Genomic DNA, 24,359 nt, shown 5'->3' with positions numbered 1-24,359 from the left:
ATCACTATTATAGTATCTCCCATAGTCCCACGTGTATCACTATTATAGTATCTCCCAATAGTCCCAGGTTCATCACTATTATAGTATCTCCCAATAGCCCCACAGTGATCACTATTACAGTATATCCCCATAGTCCCATGTGTATCACTATTATAGTATCTCCCAATAGTCCCAGGTTCATCACTATTATAGTATCTCCCAATAGTCCCACAGTGATCACTATTATAGTATCTCCCATAGTCCCACGTGTATCACTATTATAGTATCTCCCAATAGTCCCAGGTTCATCACTATTATAGTATCTCCCCAACAGTCCCAGGTTCATCACTATTATAGTATCTCCCATAGTCCCACGTGTATCACTATTATAGTATCTCCCAATAGTCCCAGGTTCATCACTATTATAGTATCTCCCCAACAGTCCCAGGTTCATCACTATTATAGTATCTCCCATAGTCCCACGTGTATCACTATTATAGTATCTCCCAATAGTCCCAGGTTCATCACTATTATATTATCTTCCAATAGTCCCACAGTGATCACTATTACAGTATATCCCCATAGTCCCACGTGTATCACTATTATAGTATCTCCCAATAGTCCCAGGTTCATCACTATTATAGTATATCCCCATAGTCCCAGGTTCATCACTATTATATTATCTCCCAATAGTCCCACGTGTATCACTATTATAGTATCTCCCCACAGTCCCAGGTTCATCACTATTATAGTATCTCCTCACAGTCCCATGTTCATCACTATCACAGTATCTCCCCATAATCCCATGTTCTATCATAGTATCTTCTCACAGTTTAGTGATCTTATATACCCAAGTGTCCTCTATGACACATTATTCTACCCTACTGCCCATTTCAGAAAAATCTTAGTTCTAGTTCAGGATCTGTGTACACAGCTAAGCCCCTAAGTCCTTTATATCTCCATAGTCCTTATGCTTCCATACTTCCATACTGTCCTACTAGCGTCATAGTGCAGGACAGAGCACAGTGCTGTCATTGTCAGCTCTCCTTTCGGGAAGTCCAGCTACATTGTCAACTATATGTCTGATATTACAATAGTACTAATACCTAATATTAACCTCCACAGGGGCTCGATGAGAGGAAGATGCAACAGATACGACTTCTTCTGCAAAATGTCCTCCCAATACCTCTGGAAGAGTGCAAAAAAGGCAGCCAGGTGAGTGGTGCCAACCTCTCGACCTTCTCTTGTATGGATGCTATGTGCTTTACACAGATACATGTAATGCCTCATTTCCCCTCCGGGGGTGCTGCAGAGTAATCTAGCACTCTCCACCGATTGCAGCTGATCGATGAGGTCCAAACAGAACACATAGGCATTTTATACAATACAAGTTATTCACTATTGTATAAGAAGAAGGGGTATATAGCGTCTGATATGGTGCAGAATACACATTGTCAACATCCTTCTAAGCTTTCGTCTTCTTCTTGCTATAGGATGCTTGCTATGCTGAGTTATCAAGCGGCCTGAAGACCACGCACTCCCTCCTCAGCTCCGTACATCTATACACCAAACACGATCTGACCGATCTGCTGTATGACCTGCAAGAATTGATTTCCAACATGGAGGAAATGGTAAGTGTCAGAAGTGAGATGTATGGAAACATTACGGAGAATGAACAGCTAAACTTAAAGGGATTATCCAGAATTAGGAAAAAAAAAACATGGCCACTTTCTTCCAGAAACTGCGCCACCCTTGTCATCAGTTTGTGTGTGGTATTACAGCTGAGTTCTATTAAAGTGAATGGAGCTGTGCTGTAATACCTCACATCCTGGATATCCGCTTTAAATACAGAAATATATTAGTAATGCTTTTTTGCAGCTTCTCCAATTTTGTGGTTGGATTGTTGACTAGTCATGCAACAAGATAAAAGCACTGCTCTTCTATATGATAGCTGCGGGTCATAAAGGAAGTCATTGTGATACTACATTAAGCAATTGCATAATGTACCATCCCTAGATTATACCTACAAGTGATTACGTCTCTGTTCACACTTCCGTCATGGTTTTCAGGCACAGCGGAAACTGTGACAACAAAGCTGAATCTTTTGACAGACACCCACGGTGCCTGATGGACCCCACTGACTTAGAATTGGGTCCTGTGGCTTTGTCATGGTGTCTATCACTTTGATGGGAAGCATAGTGCTGCACGCTCTATTGTTCTTTCCACCAAAACGATCAACGGGCCCATTTTTTTTAATATCAACTGCTGTCAAAGAGCTATATAGATTTGCAAATTACTTGTATTTGAATATCTCAAGTCTTCCAATACTTATCAGCTGCTGTATGTCCTGCGGGAAGTGGTGTATTCTTTCTGGTATGACACAGCGCTCTCTGCTGCCACCTCTGTCTATGTCAGGAACTGTCCAGAAAAGTAGCAAATCCCTATAGAAAACCTCTCCTGCTCTGGACAGTTCCTGACACAGACAGAGGTGGCAGCAAATAGCACTTTGTCAGACTGGAAAGAATACACCACTTCCTGCAGGACATACAGCAGCTGATAAGTACTGGAAGCCTTGATTTTTATATAGATGTAATTTACAAATCTGTACAACTTTAAGTACACCTTTTTACTTGCAGGGGCTTATGCAGGCCATATAGTGGGGTCTATGCAGGCTATTATTAAGGTGACTGCTGTAATGTGGAATGTGACTGCTGGATGTTTTTATAGTGTTACAATGGCTAGAGATCCACAGTTTAGAGCCAACTGGTTTATTGGCCGTCAGAGACTGTTTATAGATCTTACTCCAGTGGTTGAAAAACTACAACTTCCATCAATGTTGGACCTAATACTATGTTAAGATGAGGAGATGTACTTTAAGCAGTTCTGGTCCTGATCCGGTCTTATTTCTTCTTATAGATGACCCAGCAAGGCATTGCCATCCCTGCCCATGTCCCTCAGACACTGCGCAGTGACATCACTGAATTCCAAGAAAAAGTCGGGGTTTTCCTCATCCTCCATGACCTCTACAACGCCTTAAGTGACTTCCAGGCAGCACTTGCTGCTCAGCGTCGATAATGTGAAGATGTTGGGGGAGCCATCTGTTTAATGTTTAAACATCCTCCTGTACACCGCACGCTATGGCGGAAACCTGGGATTGCAACGTCTGCAATAGAAAAATCGCGAGTAGTGGATATTTCACTTTTTTGGGGACGCAGATTTTCCTGTGTCTGTAGGACTCTTGTCTTGGATTTTATATTTATGATGATGATGGTGGACTATGCATGCCTCTTCTTCAAACTACTCCATCGCCATTTACTCCAAACTCCATCTACTGACTGTCCTTACATCTGGAAGGCCATGACTGTGCAAAAGTGCTGGTCAAGATGGGCCGTAGCATCAGGGGCTTTTGTGGTCTCCAAGTGGTTTGTGGACAATCATCTTCCTGTAAACCAAAGGCCATCGTCAACCTCAATGCAACCTGTGACCGTGACAAAGTCATCACGGTGCCGAACAAGTTACCACTCCCCATGCCCATTACAGCTGGTAGGACCACGCTACACGGTCTTTCTTTTATCCGCAAACCCAAAAATGCCCATTTGAAGACTTCCATCTACACTAATCTTGTAAACCTAATGGCAAAAGATGGAGAAGAAACGTGATCATTCACGAGAAAAAAAAATCCCCTCTCTCCAATGCATCAGTCTATTTAAAAAGTGGGACTAAATTATCAATATATTTATTTTTTATTATTTTACTATTTATTATAGTTATTATTTATTTAAAAATTTAAAAAATGTTATTTGAGGAAATATTTATCATTTATATAATATTGAATTGTTACTTTTCGTGAAACGGTACATAATGTGCTCTAAAAAAAATTATTTATTGTAAAAACTTTTATTTATTTATTTTATACAATAATAAATGTTTTTATAAACTTTTTGTTATAAATTTGTAAGTACCGCCTGGTCTGTCCATGTAGAAGGTCTGCCATATATAACCCTCTGGTGAATGATGGAATTTTCACACTAAGGCCATGTTCACACACCGTTTCAGGAGCCTTATTTTGAGCTGGGTGACCAAAAGAAAATGAAAAAATATATATATTTTGCTTTTGGTCCTACATAAGGCTCATAGGGGGAGATTATCAAACTGGTGTAAAGTAGAATTGTCTTAGTTGCCCCTAACAACCAATCAGATTCCACCTTTCATTCCTCACAGATTCTTTGGAAAATGAAAGGTGGAATCTGATTTGTTGCTAGGGGCAACTAAGACAATTCTACTTTACACCATGTTTGATAAATCTCCCCCAAAGTGTATGAACATGTAGCAAATATACAAATTAAAGGTGTTTAATAGCACCCTTCATTCCAGGGACAGTTTTTCCTTAGATTGGTGGGGGACCCCAGGAGTCAGACCCCCACCAATCAGCTTGTTATTCACTACTCTAAGCATAGAGGATAACTTCATGAGATGGGAAATCCCCTTTAAGTCCCTATTACATGGGGTGATTATTGGCTGACTAGGTTGATGCTCCACTATATAAGACTATGCAAAGACCAATATCCGTGCAATGTTGCCAGGGGTGATCGATAACATTAGGAAGCTATGGGTAACCACATGAGGGATTGATTTCGGCTTTATGAAGGGACTACGTGGGAATGCGGCTTAATAGGCCCAGGCAACGGCTGATCCATTATCAATGCTTGTTCAGGACTGATCTATTTTTTTTATCCGTGTCACACCAGCTTCTGTTGGTTGTTCCTAGGCAATTATGTGTAAAATTTAGCACATATATATATATATATATATATATATATATATATATATATATAAAAAAAAAAATGGGAATGGTATAAAAGCAAAGCAGACAAGGAGACAAAGAAAGACATGCAGACAGAGAAAGGAATATGAAAGGAAAATAAGGGGTTAAAATACTTCACTTTCTATTTCCTTGATGTGGAATAATATACTTTACTATATAAACTTCCTGGTTTTAACATTGACAATAGAATTATTATTTCTTCATCTTCTGTATTCAGTATCGGAGTGGATGTCAATGAGTACATGAAGAACACTGTTAGAATGATGGGAAAATTTATCAACCCTTGTACAGAGTACACTAGAGCAGTTGGCCATAGCAACCAATCAGATTGTGTAAACCGTCATAAATCAGGCACAGGAGAAGGCCACGCCTCCTTCCCACCTTGTCAGCCCCCCGCCCATCAGGTGAGCAAGGGGTACGGCAGATGTATGCCACGGCAAAGGGGCAAGTCTGCCTCTTTTCCGTGACATATGCCCCCCCCCCCCCCCCCCAAAGGCTCAAACAAAAAGCTTATCAATGGCTGCTAAGTATTGGATTCCTTACTGGTCAGATATTGATAGCCTATTCCTAGAAGAAGATAAAAAAGACCTACATAATCCCTTTAAGCAGTTATTTAAATGAAAAAAAAAAAAAAAATCTGCACATGGTGGTGGTGATGTGGGAAAGGGTGTGGATGTCGGCCCTGTTTGATAAATTCTCTAGAAATAGCCTGGCATGCAGTGTTGTGTTGTAGGCTGAACACTGGGTATTGACACCCTCTAAAGTGAATGTTCCATGGTCTGTCGCTATTGCGTAACATTTCAGAAAACAAATTCTTCAAGAACTGACTGTAATTATTCCTAGGAATTTGTTTTTATTTTTTTAGTCTTCCACCTCTTGTTCAGGCTTGCCAGTAAATCTGGTGTCTTTTTGAGAAGGGGGTGATGGTGGAATTATTCAGGTCTGGTGTGGCAATGTTATCCAGTGACAGTATGTCGGTATTGTTTAGGTCTGGTGTGGCAATGTTATCCAGTGACAGTATGTCGGTATTGTTTAGGTCTGGTGTGGCGGTGTTATCCCGTCACAGTATGTTGCTATTGTTTAGGTCTGGTATGGTGGTGTTATCCAGTCACAGTATGGTGGTATTGGTCAGGTCTGGTGTGGCGGTGTTATCTAGTCACAGTGTGTCGCTATTGTTTAGGTCTAGTATGGCCATGTTATCCAGTCACAGTATGTCACTATTGTTTAGGTATGGTATGGCGGTGTTATCCAGTCACAGTATGGTGGTATTGGTCAGGTCTGGTATGGAGGTGTTATCCAGTCACAGTGTGGCGTTATTGGTCAGGTCTGGTATGGCGGTGTTATCCAATGACAGTATGTTGCTATTGTTTAGGGGTCTGTTGTGGCGGTGTTATCCAGTCACAGTATGTCGCTATTGATTAGGTCTGGTATGACGGTGTTATCCAGTCACAGTATGGCGTTATTGGTCAGGTCTGGTGTGACGGTGTTATCCAGTCACAGTATGGCGTTATTGGTCAGGTCTGGTGTGGCGGTGTTACCCAGTCACAGTATGGCATTATTGGCAGGTCTGGTATGGCGGTGTTATCCAATCACAATATGTGGCTATTGTTTAGGTCTGGTATGGCCATGTTATCCAGTCAGAGTATGGCGTTATTGGTCAGGTCTGGCGGTCTTATCCAGACAAAAGTATGCCGGTATTGTTTAGGTCTGGGTTGGCAGTGTTAAACGTGACGCCTGGAGCTATTACCTACCAATCCTGTGGTGAGAATTCTGTCAGAAAATATGCAGACGGCTCTAACCATTGATTCAATATGGAAATTTGTTTATGTTTGGGGCTATGTTCACACTACGTACATTTCAGGCAGTATTTGGTCCGCAAGTCAGGTCCTCATAGCAACCAAAACCAGGAGTGGATTGAAAACACAGAAAGGATCTGTTCACATAATGTTGTAATTGAGTGGATGGCCGTCATATAACAGTAAATAACTGCCATTATTTCAATATAACAGCCGTTGTTTTAAAATAACAGCAAATATTTGCTATTAAATGACGGCCATACACTCAATTACAACATTATGTGAACAGAGCCTTTCTGTGTTTTCAATCCACTCCTGGTTTTGGTTGCTATACAGCCTCAAAAATACAGCCTCAAATATACGTAGTGTGAACCCAGCCTTAAGCTGTTAAAAGCCATGAAAAACGCAAACTCTCCCCCACGCTTCCCAAGATGGGGCGTCTTCAGGTTTACTGCCTAGGGCAGCAGCAGCTGTTAATATGGTGCTGTATACACAGATCAGTATTACCAAGAATATCAGTATCCAAGGGTAATTCCTTCACATCATAACTAAATAATACCACTATACTCTGAATAAAACACATACTACCAGGGGCGGATTAACTTTACCATAGGCCCCGGGCTGTTCACCAACCCTGGGCCCCCCACCCCACTGTAACTATGGCAGCACTAGCCTGGCGTTCATAGTACAGGACAGATAATGTCATGGTGTCCTGATTTGTGCAAAATTGCCATGAAAAACTGTGATTTTTTGCAAATCATGGCAGAAGTGTAGCCAGGAGACAGTACACCACTGAAAGTATAAGTCTTTTTGGGTGATCATGGCCCCCCAGGAGTTCAGGGCTCCGGGCTGCCGCCCGAAACGCCCCTATTATAATCCACTACTGCATACTACCCCCAAATCATAAATACTGCTATCATGTTACTTAATAAAAACTACTACACACAGACCAATAAATCTACTGTTCAAGGAACAAATAACACCTTCACATCAGGACTTAATACTGCCATACTGTTACTGAATAAAAACCACTATACACAGACCACCACTACCTATAATATCAGTATACAAGGGTAATACCACCACATCATAACTACATAATACCATCATACTATTAGTGACTAAAAAACACTATACACAGACCAGTGCTACCAGTAATATTAGTATATAGGGACAAATAATACTACCCCACCATGGATGAATACTGTCATACTATCTATCTACACATGGGGAAATTAATACCTGCACATCATAACTAAATAATGCTGTCATCATGCTACTTAATTTAGTAACCACTACTATATAACCACAGTATAATGTTACCAATGATACTACTGTACATGGAACAAATAATACCTTAAATCATAACTAAATAACACTGCCATACTGTTACCGAATATAAACCACTCTACACAGACCAGTATTACCAATAATATTAGGACACACAAGGTATAAATAATACTGCCATATCATGACTAAATAATACTGTCATGCATTTAGTGAATAAAAAAAACAATAACATAAGTATACAGGGGAATAAATAATACCACCACACTTACTGAATAAAACACACTAGAGAAACCACATTACCACATACAGTGTCAATATTGTAGTAAATACCAGCTTTATATAGGGTCTGCGGACTGTATATGTTGTTACAGGTACATCCAGTCAAGCACAGGAGATCACAGTTCTTCACTGTTTATTTTCTTCTCCATCTGGCCAGGCCATCATAAAGCTCTCATCCAGTCACAACCTGTTTTTGTAGACTTGCTGGACGATTTCACATGGACTGATATCGCTAAGGAGCATTCCTAGGAAAGTTCATAATCGGTACGTGTAAAAGAGTCAGCGACTAGCCGACGAGCAAGCAAATGCCCACTTGGCTGATCTGATCTTTCGTGTGGCCAAGAAATGCATTGCTATAACAGTGTACTTAGATGGCCGCTTGAACAATTCATCGATTGATCATGTGGCCCAGCTGCGTAATTTATTGTGCTTTGTAAAGGCAATGAAAGTAAATGGCGGCTGTGCTCGGATGCATATCAGGTCATGTAAAAGGACCCTTAGCTTCCACATATTTTCAGCACCCTCCTTAGCTTCATAAAGAGTCCCCATCTATAGTACTCCAAATGGTAATATCATCCCATTTTGTGCCCCCATACAGCAGTTAGCCCCCACTGTATCTAGAACCTCTATGTAACCACATATTCTAGTCAGGTCTCCTTTTGTCCCACTTGTTATAATTAGTCCCCATTGTAGCCCACTAAGAAGTTGTGCCATCCTTGCGGCCCAAAGAGTAACTAGGCCCATTCCTTGTGCCTCTAATAGTAGTTAGGCCCCCATTGACAGAACAAGAATCCCCTGCCTGCACTAGGAAGTGGAAGTCCTTAGCTGGCCAAATCTATCATTAGGTAGAGCTGGGTGAAGTGCTCAGCTCAGGTTTTCTCTCCCCAACTTGCTGCTGGGTATGGGCTCCACAGACTAAGGGCACTATTAAACAGAGTGATTATCTGTTGAATGAGTCAGATACAGGCAGATATCGCTAATAAAGACAGCGATTGGCTGAAGAGCCAATTATCAGCCGATCGTCGTCTTGCACAGCTAACAGCTGATAAAAGGTATACAGAAAATACTAAACATAATGCTTACCTCTTGACACTCCCCCAGTGCCCCCATCTCTGGGATCCCCTGCTGACTGCAGCCATTCGTCCAATCACTGGCAACGGCGCTGTTCTGTCTCGGTCAGTGATCGGCTGAGCGGCCTACCACTGCAGAGATGGGTTCAGAAGTGACTGGTTAGCAGGGTATCCCGGAGAAAGAAGGCAACACTGGAGGAGCGTGGAGAGGCAAGCATCATCTTTATTAGAAATGCTGAGTACACCTACAAGCAGGGGCTGCACGGACATCTCTAATGATTCCCATGCAGCCCTTACCACAAGATCATCAAGCCATGTAAAAGAATACGTAAGCTTACCCTGCTAATTGGCCTGTCCGAGGACGCAAGCGAGCACCAGTTGGCAAAATATTTTTAAAGTGACAACGACAATTTAATAACATTGTGTTACATCATTCTAAATTCAAACCTGGATGGAACCACTTATTATATCTGCTGCTTTTCTTATTTTCTGTTCCCATGACTACTACGTGATTTTCTTACATGATATGCTTATATGATCCGATCAGTATGGGACAGATATTTGTACATTCCCAAGATAGAGGCAAGTTTAGGATTTCCTTATGTGTCTGCCATTACCCTATTGTTAAGTGAGCTTTGGAATTCCCAACTTTACACAAGCCGCCGGCGACCCTCCTCAGTCCTGTATTTGTCTCTTGAGACCATAGGAAACAATTACTTACCTACCCTAAAGGAATTTGAGATAATCCCAAGAAAGTCATTGTCCCTGGAGGAGAAGGCAAGATCGCCAGGAGGATAAACAGTCCCAGTCCTCCAGGGAAACTCCATGGCTTCATAGAATGGGTTTTAGATGACATTTAGTGATCAGGGACATATTTAGCTTGTGCTGCCCTGGGATTACATACACCCCATTAGGGCGATTGCACAGGCACTACAATTTTTTTTTATGCTGATCCTTCACGGTAACACAGCAAAAAACCACACACACTACATGTGGATTTTGCTGCAGGCTCACTGCGGATCACAGAAAGTAATGGAGTCAATCACAAACCCACAACACAATGAGCAGCGGAAAATCTGCTAGTAGATATCACATCACTTCTGGCCCATGTGCATTCAACCACACCATGGCGGCCACTGGAATTCAATGAAACGTTCTGTGTGTGATGTAATAACTAATACAATGTAATACACTCACCGACCACTTTATTAGGTACACCTGTCCAACTGCACGTTACCACAATTTTTAATCAGCCAATCACATGGCGGCAACTCAGTGCATTTAGGCATGTAGACATGGTCAAGACAATCTCCTGCAGTTCAAACCGAGCATCAGTATGGGGAAGAAAGGTGATTTGAGTGCCTTTGAACGTGGCATGGTTGTTGGTGCCAGAAGGGCTGGTCTGAGTATTTCAGAAACTGCTGATCTACTGGGATTTTCACGCACAACCATCTTTAGGGTTTACAGAGAATGGTCCGAAAAAGAAAAAACATCCAGAGAGCGGCAGTTCTGTGGGCAGAAATGCCTTGTTGATGCCAGAGGTCAGAGGAGAATGGGCAGACTGGTTCCAGCTGATAGAAAGGCAACAGTGACTCAAATAGCCAACTGTTACAACCAAGGTAGGCAGAAGAGCATCTCTGAACGCACAGTATCTCCAACTTTGAGGCAGATGGGCTTCAGCAGCAGAAGACCCCACCGGGTGCCACTTCTTTCAGCTAAGAACAGGAAACTGAGGCTACAATTTGCACAAGCTCATCGAAATTGGACAGTAGAAGATTGGAAAAACGTTGCCTGGCCTGATGAGTCTCAATTTCTGCTGCGACATTCGGATGGTAGGGTCAGAATTTGGCGTCAACAACATGAAAGCATGGATCCATCCTGCCTTGTATCAACGGTTCAGGCTGGTGGTGGTGGTGTCATGGTGTGGGGAATATTTTCTTGGCACTCTTTGGGCCCCTTGGTACCAATTGAGCATCGTTGCAACACCACAGCCTACCTGAGTATTGTTGCTGACCATGTCCATCCCTTTATGACCACAATGTACCCAACATCTGATGGCTACTTTCAGCAGGATAATGCGCCATGTCATAAAGCTAGAATCATCTCAGACTGGTTTCTTGAACATGACAATGAGTTCACTGTACTCAAATGGCCTCCACAGTCACCAGATCTCAATCCAATAGAGCATCTTTGGGATGTGGTGGAACGGGAGATTCGCATCATGGATGTGCAGCCGACAAATCTGCGGCAACTGTGTGATGCCATCATGTCAATATGGACCAAAATCTCTGAGGAAGCTTCCAGCACCTTGTTGTATCTATGCCACGAAGAATTGAGGCAGTTCTGAAGGCAAAAGGGGGTCCAACCCGTTACTAGCATGGTGTACCTAATAAAGTGGCCGGTGAGTGTATGTGCTTACAATATCAGAGGGAAAGGATAAGCTTATTGGGGAAAGCTCTAGTACCTTTTGGACCAACACTAGCCTAGATACAAGATGAGATCCGGTTGGGTATGGAGGATACAGGTTCTGTATGGCATCGTGCAGCACATTTGCCCACAGATGTTACAGCCGGGCCTATAGGTCCTGCACACTTTTCTGAAGTTGCGTCCCATCTGGTCCAATAAATATTGGACTGGTGATAAATCTGGCGAACGGGCAGCTAAGGAAGTCTTACAGTGTGATGGAGATATTTCTGGGGAATACAGGGGATAAAGTGTATCCTCCCCACGTCATCGCACCAGCAGGGGGCAATGTGTTTTCCCCACATCATCGCACCAGCAGGGGGAGCGTGTCTTCCCTACATCATAACACCAGTAGGGGGCAGTGTCAGTGGCAAGACGCATGATAACAGAAGGCACTGCTTTATTCTCCAGCTGACCATAAGTACTACAGACATCATGTTCAGTGAAGTTTTTTTCATAGCTGGATAACATGGCTCATATATTGATCCTGGAAGGTATTTGTGGTTTAATACTGTTCAGCACATATGAGCTGTTAATGAGTTACTATCTGCTGCAAACCATGGGGGAGATTTATCAAACATGCTGTAAAGTGAAACTGGCTCAGTTGCCCCTAGCAACCAATCAGATTACACCTTTAATTTTCCAAAGACTCTGAGGAATGAAAAGGATCTGATTGGTTGCTAGGGGCAACTGAGCCAGTTTCACTTTACAGCATGTTTGATAAATCTCCCCCATGTGTACAGTTGTTCTATAAACCGTATATCTAAGTATCAAATACTAATTACACAGTTTGGTTGTCTTTGACATAACCAACATCGCCTTGGACTTCACATCACTGACTCTACACCACAATCAATGGACGTGTTCCACAATATATAACAAACTATTGTATAGCGATTAGAGATGAGCGAACCTTGAGCATGCTTGAGTCCATCCGAACCCGAACTTTTGGCATTTGATTAGCGGTGGCTGCTGAAGTTGGATAAAGCCCTAAGGCTATGTGGAAAACATGGATATAGTCATTGGCTGTATCCATGTTTTCCAGACAACCTTAGAGCTTTATCCAAGTTCAGCAGCCACCACTAATCATATACACCGAACGTTCGGGTTCGGATGGACTCAAACCCGAACCCGGTTCGCTCATCTCTAATAGCGATCTATGCCAGTGGGGTCACTACTAGCCATACTAGTAAGTCTAGGGCCCTTGAGTGAAACAGTTAGGGCCATATTACATAGGAGCAAGAAAACACCGACCTGTCAAGTCAGCGCTCACTTGCTCCTTGTTCCCCGCTCGCTGTCTGTGCTATTACACACAGACATCAAGCAGTGAGGAGCAGCCCGGACGATCTAAGGTGGCCCATAGAAGAGAGCGGTGGTCTGCTGCCGCCACTCCTGTTGCGTGGCAAGTAGACTGTCATTATTGTAGTCCTTTTGATAGGTCATGTTTTAAGACTACAATCAGTCGACATTGTGCATGTGGCTGATTGTTGCCCTTTATGCTGCGTTTACACGGAGTGATAAATCGACCAATCGTACGATTAACGATTTCGAAGTAACGTTTTTTTTTAAATAACGATCAGCATTTAGACGGAACGATATATCGTACAGAAAATTCGTTTTGCGATCGCTTAAGCCTATCTCGCACATAGGAAAAATCGGTGAACAACTGTTTACACGATACGATCTGCGAATTTTTTGCGAACGATTTTAGAACATGTTGTAAGATCAAAATGAACCATTTCTCGCTTGTCACTTGATCGTTCGCTGCGTTTACACGTATGATTATCGTTTGAATTTGATCGTTATCGTGCAAATTCACACGATAATCGTTCCATGTAAACGCATTAACATGACCTATTACACCAAGTGATTATTGGCCACAATGGCCAGTAATCGGCCAAGTACGTCTGAAAATCATTTGGTGTAATAGGGCCCTTAGCCTCCTTACCTGAAGGGTGAGTATAGGAGACTAGGATGCAGGGCAGGGCAGGGCTATCCTTATTAGGACGCTCGCTCCGCCTAGGGCAGCATAGTATAGCTATCCCAGGTCAGGGCTCAACAGGCATGCCCACCCTAAGGGCCCTATTCCACGGGACGATTATCGTTCGGATAATCATTAAATCGTTCCGAACAAAGCGAAAATCGTTTGGTTGAATAGCAGTTAACGATTAAACGACGAACAAGAAATCGGTTGATCACTTAATAAGACTTTGACCTATTTTTATTGTTGCTTGTTCGCATGGAATGAGATGTCGTTCGGTGGTTCGCAGTAGTGTCAAATGCAATAGCGACGACAAGACGACCGCAAGAACGATTATGAGTAGCGATCATCGTTCCATGTAATTGGGTGAACGATTTCAGGTCGTTCGCAATAGCGGTCATTTGAAATAGTTTATTGTTAACGATTATCCGACCAATAATCGTCCCGTGGAATAGGGCCCTTAGGGAGCAGGCTGGATGGGGCAGATGAGATGGCCCACGGCCCCTATCTAGCCCTATAATACTTGTGCAGCATACACACATGTGGCTGACACCAGTATGTTGCTGATGGAATCATTAATCTCACATAACCATTAGTTTTGGGTGACATTTTATTTGTATAAATAAAAGTTAAGTTTAAATTCTTTTTTGGGCAGTGACTATTGGATGACTTTTCTGGGAGAACCATTCTCTCTGGCAGTAAATTACTATGGTGGACAAGAAAACCGTGGGAGCTGCAGTCAACCAATCAATCCTCTCTACTGGTGGTCTGTGTGGGCCGCCCTCAGCCTTCTCTTCACGTGTGTCCTCATGTAGCCACTGCTTCTTAAGAGTACTATTACACGGAATGATGGGGGGCCGATAACTGTAAACGAGCACCGAACTGCTAGATCGGTGCTCTTTTACCTGGCCTATTACAGGGCCCGATAATCGTTTAACAAGGGCTGCATGGACATCGTTACCGATGTCCTTGCAGCCCTTGCTTAAACTCGATGCATTACCTATCCATGCTTCAGGGCGCCTCTTGCGCACTGCTTCTCACCGGGTCCCGAGCGATGCAGCTTCATAGCAGCCTGTCTTAGCTGACAGGCCGCTCAGCCAATCACTGGCCGCGGCGGTCCCGGCCAGTGATTGTCTGAGTGGCCTGTCAGCTCAGACAGGCCGCTCTGAAACTGGAGCACGCGGGACCATAGGAGAAGCAGAGTGCAAGAGGAGCCCTGGAGCATGGATAGGTAATGTATAGAGTTTGGAAATCCTCAGCTGCCGGCTGTGCACCTCTACCATGTAGCGATGCATGGTCGGCGCCCGACAATTATAGTCATTATAAATCAGCCCAAGACACAACCCATTTCTACCTGGGTGTTGATCATCAGTAAGGAGCATCGGTCATCAGCTGATGAATCTATTGTGCGCCACATAAATTACCGTTTTTGGCCACACATCTCTCTGTCCAAACGAAGGCTCTGCAAACGAGCGCCGATCTTACTAATCATTTCCTGCCTCACCCGGGGCCGCACAAACAGGACGGGTAAAGCAATGAGTTGGGGAGTGAAACGCTTAGCAGTGTGCTTCACTGGGGGTCTAGACACCCAACCAAATCTCTGGGTGACAAATCAAAGTTTCTTTAATGCGTTACTACCTCGTACAACCAGATGACAGGTGTGGTGCTGTTTTTGGGAAGAAAGCATCTGTTTTTCTAATCCTGGAAAACCCCTTTAAAAGGAATCTGTCAATAGGTTTATTCTGCCATAAATGAGGGAAAAAAACTAGTAACAGAAATGCTGAACAGATCGGTGTATAACTTACATCATTCTGTTCAGCCGTTCTCCTAATATGCAGAAGAATAGGCTTCTTGCCACACCCCTCCCCCCGCCCTCCAGCTGCTGCCTATAGACAGCATGGATAGAAAACTGCCAATCAGCAGCTGGTGGGCAGAGTTTTATGCTTCTCATGAATAATGAGGACTACTGAGCTCATACACATAATGGAGAGGTCTAATTACTGTCCATGTTATTCCGGAGGATATCTCTGGATCAGCTGCACAGAACAATGTAAGTGATCTATCATTCTGTTCAGCTTCTATGTCCCTAGTTTTTGCTACCCTTAGATAGGACACCATAAACCTGTTGACAGAGTCTCTAAACAGCTAGCTCTACATTGAGAATCTGATCATTACGTTTTTGTCAAATCGCACGTAAGAAATTTTAATCAAGAATACAAAAAAATATATTACAAAATGATAGAACAGGAAAAATCTTACTTTTCCTTTTGTATCTGTGATTCAGTATTTTCTGTGAACAGCGACTTCACAGCACCAGATGATAAATGTCATTTGCAAACAGGTCCTTAGGCAACACACAGCAGCTGACCCACAGATGGTATCTGTACACATAGGTGCCAAATGTGGACTCCTGGGTCACTTCTATAGAGTTACACTGATAGATAACAGCTATGTCTTTTTTCTGACACAACTCCCAGAATGAAAGCTTTAAAGGGAACCTGTCACCTAGAAAATGCAGTCTAGTCTATCGGCATCATGTTATAGAGCAGGATTGATACATACCTTTATGGGAAAAGATTCAGTATAACTTGTAAACTGATTGAAATCCCTATCTTTCCATGCTAAGGAGTCCAGTGGGTGGTCCTATCATTTAGTGACACTGCCCACTGGACTGAGCAGAGATTCACATTAATAAATAAGTTATACTCAGTCTTTTCCCACAAATTGAGGTAATATCTGCTCAGCAACTCCAGCTCTATACCATGACATAACAGTAGATAACATAGTATTCCCTTTAAAGGGATTGGTTAAAGTAACCTATTGATACAGCTCAGAAATTGACCGATTGATCTCCTGCCATGTACGCTTTGTATTCCCCATTCAGCTGTCCTGTTCCTCTGTTATTCCTCCAAGAAACGTATGAATACATTAACAAGTAGGTGTTGGGGGCGTGTCCCCAACACTTTCCAATCAGGGGCAACATTATACTGTGCAAAGACACACCCCTCTAGCAAAGGCCACACCCACATGTCAATTATTCATAAATATTCAGAAACAACAACATCTGATTTCCTAAGGAGAAAACCAAAATTGGGAATGTTTCTTTGAATGAGCCATTCCGCTACATTACATTCCTGGAATTCTTGTATAATCTGGATAAAGCATGAGCCACGGTTTACTGATAGCAGGAGAGTCTCTACATGATCTGTGTGCTCCAGGTGATCTGTGGGCTACTAAGAAGACTTCATTGTGCAGTCACTGTACACCTCGAAGAGCTCAGCCAGCTGGCAGGAAGTATGGCCGCTATAAGGAAAGGTCACCCAATGCGGTCAGAGATGCTCACAGGGCAGTCAATGCTTTGGCAGCTACTCTCCTTCCAAGAGGTAGAGTCAGGTCAGTGATGGCCAACACTATTTTAGGGCTTGACAGTGTGGAGACTTTAACCAATTCGGAAACCTGTAAAAAATGGAAAAGTGAAAAATGATCAATATCATATTTGATCAGTAGGGTCCAACAACCAGCGCTCCGCTAAAATTGCTGCTTCAGCACATACAGTGAACTGAGCAATAAGCAGACAGTGCCCCAACTGAGTTACTGGCCATGCTGAGTTACTGCAGGTAAGCTACCATTGAAGTGAATTGAGGTGATCTGCAGTAGCCCATGACAATGTATGGGGCTGTTGTCAGCTACTGGACTGGAAACAGATGGTTGGCACCACAACAGTTCTTACTCACCATACTGAAAGGCATGAACTGAAGGATGCCCCCTTTTCCTCCTTGCTCCAGGCTCTCAACACATTCCTCCATAAACCACTGCACAAACTGTGTGTGGGCCCCGGCCGTCCGGGCTCCAAGGATGGACGAGATCAATAAGAAGAGATTAGCTGTGGGCAAAAACATGAAGGGTGATGAGCAAAGTAGTCACGGACTGGATCCTATAGATTTTGATAGTGGAGAATTTGTTATACCCTACATATAGACGTTGTCTTGGAGGATCTTGTCTAATGTTATACAGTCACCCAAAACGCTAAATGATGTAAAAAACAAAAAACAACTATACTCACCTCTCCTGTTCCCCTGCAACAATGCTCCTGGTCCTTTGCTGGGTTCCTGTGACGTCCAAACCCCACAGGACCTGTCTGCTTAACGAATCAGTGACTGAGGTGGGACACTGAAGCGGCCACTGATTGGATGAGTGGGAAGGTGCTGTTTGGTCAAGACAACATGCAAAAAGCAGACCATTTAAGGATCAGCAGCATCTGTGCGGCAGCTTCAGGGGACTCTAGAAGGTGAGTATGGCATGCTTAAATAAGTCCGGCAAAATTTTTTATTGAAGTATTGTATTGCCCCCCAAATGTTATACAAATCACCAATATACACTTATTACTGGAAAGGCTTATAAAGGGCTTTTTTCCCTGCACTTACTACTGCATCAAGGCTTCACTTCCTGGATAAAATGGTGATGTCACGACCTGACTCCCAGAATCTGGACTGGACTTCTCCTTTAATATTTTTACACTATGCCAACCATGGAGAAAATATTTTGCTTTCCTCAGACAACCTCTTTATCAATAAAGTGAAAGAGAAAACGTTTTATTCCACTTTTATAGTTAGTTTGTGGCAAGAATCCTGCAAAGGCGGAGGGAATACAATGTATTACAAGGAAAAGGGTCCTTTATGGCTAACAGAAGGTTTTTAAAAATGATCTGTTTTTGGCCTATCTGATCGGGGATGAGATGTAGATTCTCCACTAACGTCTCTGCGAGCTACAGTAATGTGGGTTCCAGGACTGTAGGTCACGTTTCATGGCCATATGCTTTGCATATGCTCAGAATAATGAACTCAGCCATGGATAGATGCAATAATACAATTACTTCCTTGGTTCCTGAGAATATAGAGGAAAGTCTCTGCTCAACTGGTCTGTCCAGGTTACATTTTTTCCATCAGATTTATTATACTCCCATCACGATATTGAAAAAAGTGAGAAGCTGATTTTTCCATCTGCCATAAACATTCACAGGTGGAGGAAAACTTTTGGCATGTGTTCTGGTCTTATCTCATCCTCTCCTGCTTTAGATCTGAGGTCCTGAATTTATGGATCAATCAGTGGGCTTCTTATGGGTACTAGGCCCCAAGGTCTGACTACTTCTCATTAGGGCTGTGGAGTCGGAGTCGTGGATTCAGAGCTGGTTTTGGCTGGAGTTGGAAAAAATGTACAGACTCCAATTGTGTATGAGTGCGGTTCAGGGAAGAAACAGAGCGCTGCACCTCACACCTATGGCTGATACTAGTGCCCCTAGGCTAAATAAAAAACACATCAGAATTTTGTGTATGAATTGATCAAGCCATACTGCCCCATGTACCTCGTGGCGGTATCTGATACACATGGGTCCCTACACTAAGTCCACACCGTGCCAGTCAGTGGCCACCAACCCCGCAGGCGTGCACAGCCAGGGAAAGGGGGCCATGGGACGGCCCTGCGACCCCCATGCCACAGGACCAGACCCAAAAACACCACACCAGAACGCGGCCAGCACCGCCGGCGGAGAAGGTCGCCCCCAAGCAGCACAAGTCTGGATAAGGTACTTCACTCACCATAGCTGCAGCAAACAGAATGGGAAAAAACAGGAGAGATTAAAACCATGTGCACTCAGGTGTCTCCTGCTAATTGCGGTCATGTGGGTCTCACCAGGAGGAGTGCAAAACACGGAGAAAAGAGAGAAACAAAATGCGGTTCAGGGAAGAAACAGAGAGCCTTCCCCGCCAGTGGTGCTGGCTGGGGTTTGGTGGGGCTTTTTGGGTCTGGTCCTGTGACATTGGGGTTGCAGGGACGTTCGATGGCCTCCCTTCCCTGCATGTGCACGCTTTGCGGGGTTGGCGGTCGCTGACTGACACGGTGTGGAGTTAGCGTAGGGACCCGTGTGGACCAGAGGACCTGCGCAGTGGTACACGGGGCAATATGGCTTGATCAATTCATATACAGACACTCTGGTGTTGATTTTTAATATAGGCCTAGCGGCATTAGTATCAGCCATAGATGGGATGTGCAGCCGTTCCATTCTCTCCAGTTCGTGAATTGTGTATGAGTGTGTGCTATGGCTGCAGCAGGCTGTGTGTGCCCCACTGTGACCCCTCTATATCACTATGGCTGACGCTGACCCCTCTATATTACAGGTATCTCGCAGTGTTAGCAGTGTATCGTTGTGCATGGTGAAATTGAGTTATTTTGAGTTATTGAGAGAAGATTGTCAGCAGAAAAGACCCCCTGCTCCATCTAGTCTAGTTGTGAGTAGTCCAGGACATGGAGGCTGGAGACTGGCTGCATCCACTGCACACACAGGAGAAGCTGCTGTATATCTTTCCTTATTCCCTCAGAAGTCGTCCCAGGATCATGTAGGACATTAGGGAGAAGCTGCTGAGCCAGTGAGATATATAACTCCCCTGGTATATGACTGGCCATTTATGAAGGAGCAGGAGTCGGGAGTCGGTCCTGATAAAATTCAGGAGTTGGAGTTTGAGTATTACTATGCTAAAACAAAAGTAAAATAAAATAAATAAAAAAAAAAAATCCTTGGAAGCACCCCATTAACCTACTCTACACAGGTGGTTAGGTGTGGTAGACACTGCTCTGCCCCTATATAAACTCACATATGAAGCCCAGGGCTGCTCTTACAAGTTTAAGAAAACATGATAGGATCCTTTTACACACACACACACTGATATCTGACAGATTCCTGAAGCCAAAGCCAGGAATGGATTAGAAAAGAGGAGAAATCTCGGTCTGTCCTTTATGACCTGTTCTCTGTTTATAGTCTGTTCCTGGCTTTGGCTTCAAAAAATCTGTCAGATATCTTTGTGTGTGAAAAGGACCCTTACTCCTGGCTATTCAATCTTCATACGTCATCTTAAAGTGAATGTACCACTTATATGCACCTGTTTATACAACCTTATTAGCACCGCTGCGGATACTGCCTGTTCATCAGCGCATAGAGTGGGGTATGATTCTGCGCAGTACAACTCATATGCCGGCTCCGATGACGGAGCTCGCAGGTCGCACTAAATCACAGGCAGAGCCAGGCCGGGCTTGACACAGAAGGCAGAACTGAAGAAACAGAGAAGGCTCGCGTCACCCAGGGATGGAGATATCAGCGCACTGGGCCCGCCTCCAGTGCACCAAAAAGACATCATTTGCATATTGAGAAAACAGTAAAGATATCGGGAACCGGACGGTGGATTGAAAAAAGGACGACACGCGCAGAATTAGCACAGTAGCGCTAATAAGGTTGAATGAAAAGGTTCATATGTGCATATAAGTGGTACATCCACTTCAACCACTTTTATTTGACAGTATTTGCTCTACCGTATGTCTGTTAGTTTATGTGAATTTATACCTCAAGATGCCATTCTGTTTTCTTGTGCATAAACGCCAGGTTATTGTTTCCCCCCTATGTGTGGGATAGTTTCTATTACTATGTCCTTACTTTTGTAATATTCCAACTTTTGTTTTCTGTTCTGGAAGGAATGGTCTATATACACTTCCTTTAAAGAAGAAAAGTGGATGAGTCATTATACTGAAAACTGGGAAAGCCCAAGTCGGTAGGATTATGGAGAGTCTTGTATCACCACAGACAAGAGATGGTGTCATGGAAGGTGGATTACAGTGGAATTCATACACAGGGCTGGGTGTAATAAATATAAATATATATATATATATATATATAAATATATATATATATATATATATATATATATATATATATATTTATATATATATTTAAAAAGTATGTGCCCACTTTCACATCATTCAACTAATTTTAGGAAACACAAAAAGCATTTTATAAATGTATGTGTTGTAGATAAAAGTCTATTTAAAACCTATGTGACCCATGTGAAAGAAAAAAAAATGCCCCCAAACCTAACAACTGGTTTTGCCACCTTTGGAGGTGACAACTTGTGAGGGGGGCTTTATTATATTGCTATTGAAGGATTCTGCTCTACTCTTCTTTCCTGTATAGTTTTAATTCAGGTAGAATAAAAGCTTGACGAGGGAGCTGCAATCAGTTTTTCTCGTCCATTTTTGCAAAAGACAGAGGGAAAAACGGATGTGTTTGTGTACATCTGTTTTGATTAGATTTTCCATTGACTTCCGCTATAAAAAAAAAAAAAAAAAAAAAAAGGATCAACATTTTTTTTTTTTTTTAACATACACAAAAATAAAGGTCAAGTAAGTTTTCTCTGTATGTTAAAAAACGTTTTGATCCTTTTTTATAGTGGAAGTCAATAGGTCAATAGAAAAAACGGATAAAAACGAATGCACGCAAATGCATGTCTTTATATCCATTTTTTGCAAAAACGGATGAGAACAACGGATTGCAAAAAATGTAGTGTGAACCCAGCCTTACACTCACAGCAAAAAGGTTTTTTTTTACCATCCTAGCATAGGTATGGTAAAGGTAAACAGCAACAGCCGCTGGGTCTTTCCTTGTCAGATTGGCTGCACTTACCCAGTACTCTATTCAAGGGCTCCTTGGAGCTGATGTTATGGATCTGCGAGGCGGAGAGCGAGCTGTTCATGGGGCGATCTGCTGTTGGATGTAAAGAAAAGCTTTAGTGGTATATATCGATAGCGTCATATCATTTGCAGAATAAACTTGAACGTAAGGCAAACACATATGCAGAAAACTGGCTACATACACTAAAAGGTATGGTTCATCAGAAATGTTTGAATAATGTTTATTTATGTTAAACTTATTTTTCTTGTGCCTGTCATTGGGGGACACAGCACCAGTGGGTATAGGCTACTGCCACTAGGAGGCGACACTAGACAGAAGAAGAAGTGACTCCGCCTGGCAGGCTATACCCCTCCTACAGGCACCAGGCTAACCCAGTTTTAGTCTAGTGTCCGTAGGAGGTAGACACAGGTGCATGCACCTCCATTTTTTATTTATTTTTCTTTTCTTTTAGGTTATCAGGGGGACCGTCGGCGTGGGCTGCCACATCAGACGCAGTTCCCCCTGAGGGTGCATGGAAAGTTTCTTTTCCCTGCGCCGGTCACCCGTCCCCCAACGCCCGCTCCCTGCGGCAGGATACCGGTCCCCCACAAAGGTGCGAGGTGACCGAAGGGGTGACCCTGCGCGCACCTGAAGACGCCGGACAGGTGAGTATTCCTGTCCTTAGCCCTCTTTGGAATCTGGGGGGGGTCATCCTACCAGGGCACCTAATTACTCCCCTTCCCTGCCTCTTCCCCTCCTGTCTCTCTCCCTCCCTGCCTCTCTCCCTCCCTGCCTCCCTCTCAGAGGCCCTGGGCAAGATGGTCTGTGCGGGCCTCTTTCTTCAGGGAGAGGGGGTGGAGGGAGTCTCTGGAGCTCCTGCCCGCATGCAGCAGCTCCATAGGGGCGACCGGGGGGTTTACCGGGCTCTTCTCCCTTCCTTTCTGCCGGCGGCCGCGTTCTTCAGCGCTCCGCGCCGCCGTCTCGCTGCCGCCGGCCTGCCCATAAATTTAGCCCCCGGCTTCTGCCGGAGCTAGGCCGCATCGGCGCACACGAGTGACGTCACGGGGGCGGAGCGCCCGCCCGTTTTCGGCCCTTCCCGCCGCTAGCTTGTCTCTTATTGGCTACTCCTGTAGCCCCCACCTGCTCCTTCCTGTGCCCCCTCCCTTCCTCCTCTCGTCTCTGCAGCGCAGCAGCTTGTGGCCACCTGCTGTTCTCTCTGCCTGTCAGTACAGCAGCCTCAGCTCCCTGTGCACAGCAGCAGCAGCTCAGAATCCACAGCATCCAGCGTGCTCCAGCATCCAGTGCAGCTCCAGCATCCAGTGCGGCAGCAGCTCCAGGGTCGGGTAGGCTCACCCAGTGGGTGATATTCCCCTCCTCCACTCTCCAGGCTACCAGCCCTAGCTACCATGTCTGGTCCCCGGGACGACCCCCCTAGGCAGCTCGCTCCTGCGGCTGTGGCGACACACTTTGCGTGTGCTCGCTGCAATAAAAAGTTCCCCTGCGGTCAGCCTGGCCCCCTCTGTCTGCTATGCCTTAACCCTAGTGCCACCTCCCAGGAGACCTCCCCTGCAGGTTCAGATGCAGCCTCCCCTGAGTGGGCTAGATCCCTGTCCCAGGCGATCGGTGACCTCTCTAAGCTGTCCCAGGTCATGATCCATGCCATTGAGCGGTTGCCTTCCCAAGCGCCTCCAGCGGCGGGACCCTCCAGGGTATCTCCTGACTCGCCTTCCAGAGGACGGTCTCATAAGAGATCTAGACTCTCTGTCTCACGGTCACCTTCTAGGAGATCTAGACTCTCTGTCTCACGGTCACCTTCTAGGTGTTCCTCAGACCCTTCTCCGGACAGATCCACTGCAGGCGGTTCCGCTTCCCAGCGACCCCTCTCCGCCACCTCGGGGGACCCCTCTGACTCTGCCTCAGAGTCCGACAGGGAGGATCAGCTGGCCTCTGCAGTGCAGGCCTTGATCCGTGCAGTGCGGGACACCTTACATATTGCAGAAGAGTCCCCTTCTACTTCCAGGAGTGAAGTCTCTTTCAGTCGCCATAAGCGACAGCCTTTGGTTTTCCCCAACCATAAGGATTTTGAAGATCTTCTAGCAAAGGAGTGGAATCACCCTGACCGGCGGATTCCATCCTCTAAGCGTGCCGAGGCCTTGTTTCCCTTCTCCCCTGACTTGGTCACTAC

The 24,359-nt window shown here is 44.3% G+C and overlaps 1 protein-coding gene across 1 annotated transcript in view; it reads right to left on the bottom strand.

The window, feature by feature from the left end:
- Positions 1-14,852: 14,852 nt before the first annotated feature.
- The window catches only part of MED24 (mediator complex subunit 24), a 49,196-nt gene continuing 39,689 nt past the window's right edge, over positions 14,853-24,359 (bottom strand). The window contains exons 24-26 of the mRNA XM_069952608.1: positions 22,187-22,267; positions 17,418-17,566; positions 14,853-17,139 (exon numbers count right to left, since the gene is read on the bottom strand). Of these exons, the coding sequence (XP_069808709.1) occupies positions 17,023-17,139; positions 17,418-17,566; positions 22,187-22,267 (347 nt within the window). The 3' untranslated portion in view covers positions 14,853-17,022. The remainder of the gene's footprint in view (positions 17,140-17,417; positions 17,567-22,186; positions 22,268-24,359) is intronic.

The sequence above is a fragment of the Dendropsophus ebraccatus genome, chromosome 14 (genome assembly GCF_027789765.1).
Source record: "Dendropsophus ebraccatus isolate aDenEbr1 chromosome 14, aDenEbr1.pat, whole genome shotgun sequence".
NCBI lineage: Eukaryota > Metazoa > Chordata > Amphibia > Anura > Hylidae > Dendropsophus > Dendropsophus ebraccatus.
The sequence above is the reverse complement of the archived record's forward strand: the minus strand, read 5'-3'. Positions and strand labels throughout refer to the sequence as shown.